The 5,000-nt window shown below is 38.4% G+C and overlaps 1 protein-coding gene across 1 annotated transcript in view; it reads right to left on the bottom strand.

Annotated features, from left to right (window-relative positions):
* shank1 (SH3 and multiple ankyrin repeat domains 1) overlaps positions 1–5,000 on the bottom strand; it is a 95,803-nt gene that overhangs the window by 33,602 nt on the left and 57,201 nt on the right. The window contains exons 8-10 of the mRNA XM_060891910.1: positions 3,190–3,306; positions 2,121–2,198; positions 1,103–1,169 (exon numbers count right to left, since the gene is read on the bottom strand). Of these exons, the coding sequence (XP_060747893.1) occupies positions 1,103–1,169; positions 2,121–2,198; positions 3,190–3,306 (262 nt within the window). The remainder of the gene's footprint in view (positions 1–1,102; positions 1,170–2,120; positions 2,199–3,189; positions 3,307–5,000) is intronic.

Below are 5,000 nucleotides of genomic sequence, written 5' to 3'. Positions count from 1 at the left end.
AACACACACACACGCACCCATACACAAACACACACAGACACGCACCCATACACAAACACACACATGCACCCATACACAAACACACATAAACACATGCACACGCACCCATAAACACACACACACGCACACACACACGCACCCATACACGCACACACACACACACATGAACACGCACCCATAAAACACATACACACACACACACACACACACATGCACACGCACCCATAAACACACACACACACGCACACACATGCACACGCATACACACCCATACACAAACATACACAAACACACAGACACAAACACACAGACAAATACTCGCACATATACACACATACACATACACACACACACAGTAGGAGAACACACACAATAAAGAACACAAACCCACACAGAAGCATCCACATGACAGATTCATGTTATTCTGCTGCAGTTTTATGTTTTAAATACATAAAAAACATTTAGATGAACATTTGATGATAAACAAGATTCATTTTTGCTTTTAGTCCAACAACATTGTGCACTTTACATGTCTATGAAGTTTTGTTCTTTATTATTCTTATTCTTATTCTTATTATTATTCTTATTATTATTATTATTATTACAAGCTAAACATAAATTAAGTCATTTTAGTGTTTAATTAAAAAGCTATATTTGTTTAAAACAAGTAAAAAAATGTTACTTTTATTAACAGGAGACTTATTTAATAAAGGCTACAGGTTTTTAGAATAGTGTTAGTGTTAGAACAGGAGATATAGAATAGTGTTAATATCAGAACTCTAATCTACAGTGAGATATTATTATATAATAATTCTATATCAATTCATTTATTGTTATTCATCATAACACATACATAGAATATATCATTTTCGCTTCATGTGCATAATAATTAATTAAATATTTACTTTACATTCAATAAAATACATTTTTGGCTGCATTCAGAATTTGTTTCAGGAGAAAAAAGGAAAGTGTTTTAAAACCGTGATTAAAATAGTAATTAAACTGATCATTAAGTTTAATTAAATTCAGGTTTATTCTGATTCTTATGAGCTTTGAAATATTGCATAAAGGCAAATGAGAGGCGTGAAATTGTCCGACTCACCGACGTCTAAATCCCGATGGTTTTTAATGATCTCTCCCAACTCAAAGTGTCCTGACATCACAGCCACCTGAAGACACACACACACACACACACACACACACACACACAAAACAATCAAAACAATAATAATAGTGTTCAACAGAGACAGAAGCACAAACCCTGACAGAACATGAACTAAATTCAAGAACCTTTAAGGGTTCTTCAGTTTTTCCTCTGAGGAACAGTTCTACAATCATCTGTTTATTTAATACAGTCTAAACAAAAAGTTTTTTTTACTTCAGCATTGCAGGTAAACAGTTTGTCTCCATTAAACATCCACCCATGTTACATGCTCTCCACCCGTGCTTGTCCCTAATTATCTCAAAGAACATCCCTCAGTAACGTTTTAAAAACCTTGTAGATGTTGTTCTGAGGGAACCTTTTAAGGTACCGTGTAGAACCCTCCACAAAGTTTCCAAGTAGAACCATTTCAGTGGGCTTTAATATCCAGATTACAAATCTTGTCAATAGGACACAGGTTTGGTCCCTGACATGGTTCCCAGAAAAATAATTTTAAGAACCCAAGAACCAAGAAGAATGAATTATTCAATGAACCTTCAATGAATCCATTAAAAATAATTTTAAAAGATTTACTTAACAAGAAAACTGAAAGCCCTCAAAGTTCTCTGTAGAATCTAACCGCAGTGTTTATCAGTCAGAAGGTTTTCCAAGTAGAACCCTTTCAGAAGGTTTAATGGAACCTCAAAGAACCAAAAATGTTCTAGATATCAGGAAGAAAATAATGAGCAATATTTTGGAATCTATTCAAATACCTTGTACACTCAGAACTCATGGTTCTGCCTGGGTTCTTTAAGGGTTCTCTGGATAATTAAGAGTTACAAGCTCCCAGTTAGAACCCTTTGCGAGAGGAAAACACTTTACTGCAGAGACGCAACTGAAGAAGCCTAAAAGAAACTCCAGTGTAGAGTGTAGTGTGGTGTTTAAGATGGTTCCTGGTTCTCCACAGTTTCTGTCTGACCTGAAATGGCGTCTGTCCGCTGTGGTTCTTTATGTCCTTGTTTGCGCCGCGGTACAGCAGGATTCGTGCGCAGCTTTCCTGTACAACAAACAGTAAACACACTGCGATGGTGAGGAAGGAAACCTGTTATTTGTCATTTGTGGGCGTGGCCTGTCTAGAACGGTGTTTTTTTTTCCAGTTAGCTATTTAAACACAAATTAATAAGCAAACACTTTGAACAAAGTGAAAATCAGATCAGATCTGATCAGACCTGAGACCTGATCAGATCTGATCAGACCTGAAACTCAGGTTTAAACTCAATTGTTTTCTTCTTGTCGTCTATAGACATTTAATGAGTCATTGTTTATGTGAGAATGAGACTCTTTTTTAATTCTTTATTATTAGCATAGCTTTTTTTTAACAAGTCCATACTTAAAAAAAATTGTTGACTTTGTTTAGAATTACATTTGCATTTAAATTCAGTTCAACATGTTTACAAGGTGAAACAACATGAACTCTGAATCCAAAGTCTACATTTTGAGTTAGCGGTAAATGCTAAATGTTATTCAGTGGAATTTTGTTGTTCTGTAATTTTTAGCAGCACATCTGAGTAAATATTAATGTCCATGAAGTCTGTGTCCAGATTTTACTGTCACTGTGTCTTTACAAAGCTTAATAACTATGTGCTAGCTTGTAAAATTTAGTAGATAACTAAAATCCTGGAATAATTCATTTATACCGACGTCGATGAGGTAAAAGTGTTGCATTTTTTTTAGGTTTTAGTGTCTATAAATAACCGAGATATACCTTGTCTTATTAATTTTCAATCACATCATGTTGACGTTCTGGATATTTTCATTGCCACTGTATTAAACCCTTCATATATAGATTCTAACTATTCAGATTGTTCCCTCGGTTATTAGCTAGCTTAAGTACAGCGTCTATATTTCTTAGTAACCTAGCAACAGTACAACAGTATTCACGCAACTTTACAGCTTCATCTACACAAATATATACAACAGAAACATCTGAACCCTCTGGAGATCCTGCTCATGATCTCAGAGAAGACTGAGGAGCATCGAGACTTTACCTTGTTGTACAGAGCACAGATGTGTAAGGCGGTGTTTCCTGAGGCGTTCTGGGAAGAAGAGTCGGCGCCGTAAAACAGCAGATGCTCCAGATGTTGAGAGTTTCCATTCTGACAAGCCTGCAGAAGAATCGAGGAGGAAAAGGAGAAGAACGAAGGGAGTGAACAGGATGAAGAGAGCATGGTGACGAGGAGAGGAGGAGATGAACCCAAAGCAGGAGAAAGAAAAAAAAGAGAAAGAATTCCAGTCAGAAAGAGAGAGGAAGAAACAGAGCGAAAAATGAGAGAGAAGAAGAAGAAGAAATGAATTTCAGTCAGAGTCGGTGATAGAGAGAGAGAGAGAGAGAGAGAGAGAGAGAGAGAGAGAAAGAGTGATAGAGAGAGAGAGAGAGAGAGAGAGAGAGAGAGAGAGAGAGAGAGAGAGGAGGGGGGCAAATGATTCAAGTCAGTGATGATTCAGTGATTGTGGAATAGCAGACAGAAAAAGAGAGAGAGTGAGATTGACAGAGGGAGAAAGAGAAGGAGAGAGAGATTTTATACCTTGTCAGAACTTTGACACCTTCATTAATTAACACAGCTCTGAATGTGAGAGACAGTGTGAAGACTGAACAGATTTGAAATAGAAATGAAAGACATTGTCTTACAAACCACATACACACACACACACACACTCACACACACACACACTCACACACACACGCACTCACACACACACACACTCACACACACACACACTCACACACACACTCTCTCTCTCACACACACACACACACACACTCTCACACACACACACCACACACTCTCACACACACACACACAGACACACACACTCACACAAACACACACACCACACACTCTCTCTCTCACACACACACACACACAATCACACACACAATCACACACACACTCTCTCACACACACACATCAGAACATTTTTGCAGTGTTGATGTTCAGCTCCTGTAAAAAGAAAGACTTCAGTTCATGTTTTGAATTTAAAAAAGCATTGTTACAGTTTTAAGGGGTCACGGTGGCTTAGTGGTTAGCACGTTCGCCTCACACCTCCAGGGTTGGGGGTTCGATTCCCGCCTCCACCTTGTGTGTGTGGAGTTTGCATGTTCTCCCCGTGCCTCGGGGGTTTCCTCCGGGTACTCCGGTTTCCTCCCCCGGTCCAAAGACATGCATGGTAGGTTGATTGGCATCTCTGGAAAATTGTCCGTAGTGTGTGATTGTGTGAGTGAATGAGAGTGTGTGTGTGTGTGCCCTGTGATGGGTTGGCACTCTGTCCAGGGTGTATCCTGCCTTGATGCCCGATGACGCCTGAGATAGGCACAGGCTCCCCGTGACCCGAGGTAGTTCAGATAAGTGGTAGATAATGAGTGAGTGAGTGAGTGAGTGAGTGAGTGAGTGAGTGTTACAGTTTTACACCATGGAGCTGCTGAGTTCTGGACTCTGATTGGTCAGAAGGTGTGAATTAATTCTCCAGACCTGCAGCTCTGACAGTAGAGTAGCTGAGATATTCATCATTAATGCACTCGCTCTGTTTCGTTATCGTTTCTATGGCAACAGATCGTTCACAGGGATTATAAAGAGGGCGGGGCTTAAAGTGACATGTTTATGTGGATTTTAAGAATAAACTTTGCAGTTTAAACCATGATGTGTATTAAATTGGTTTCATTTGCATAAATCAATCTATTTTATTAATCTTGTAAAAATATTAACAATAACCTGAAATTCTCAGCACCATCAAATCAAATTTACTGATTTTTTTGTGCTTTTTAGCAACAAGTGAAATGAATCCAAAATGTATTTATTTT

Source organism: Tachysurus vachellii, chromosome 18 (assembly GCF_030014155.1).
Source record: "Tachysurus vachellii isolate PV-2020 chromosome 18, HZAU_Pvac_v1, whole genome shotgun sequence".
Classification (NCBI taxonomy): Eukaryota; Metazoa; Chordata; class Actinopteri; order Siluriformes; family Bagridae; genus Tachysurus; species Tachysurus vachellii.
This window is presented reverse-complemented; position numbering and strand designations above follow the sequence as displayed.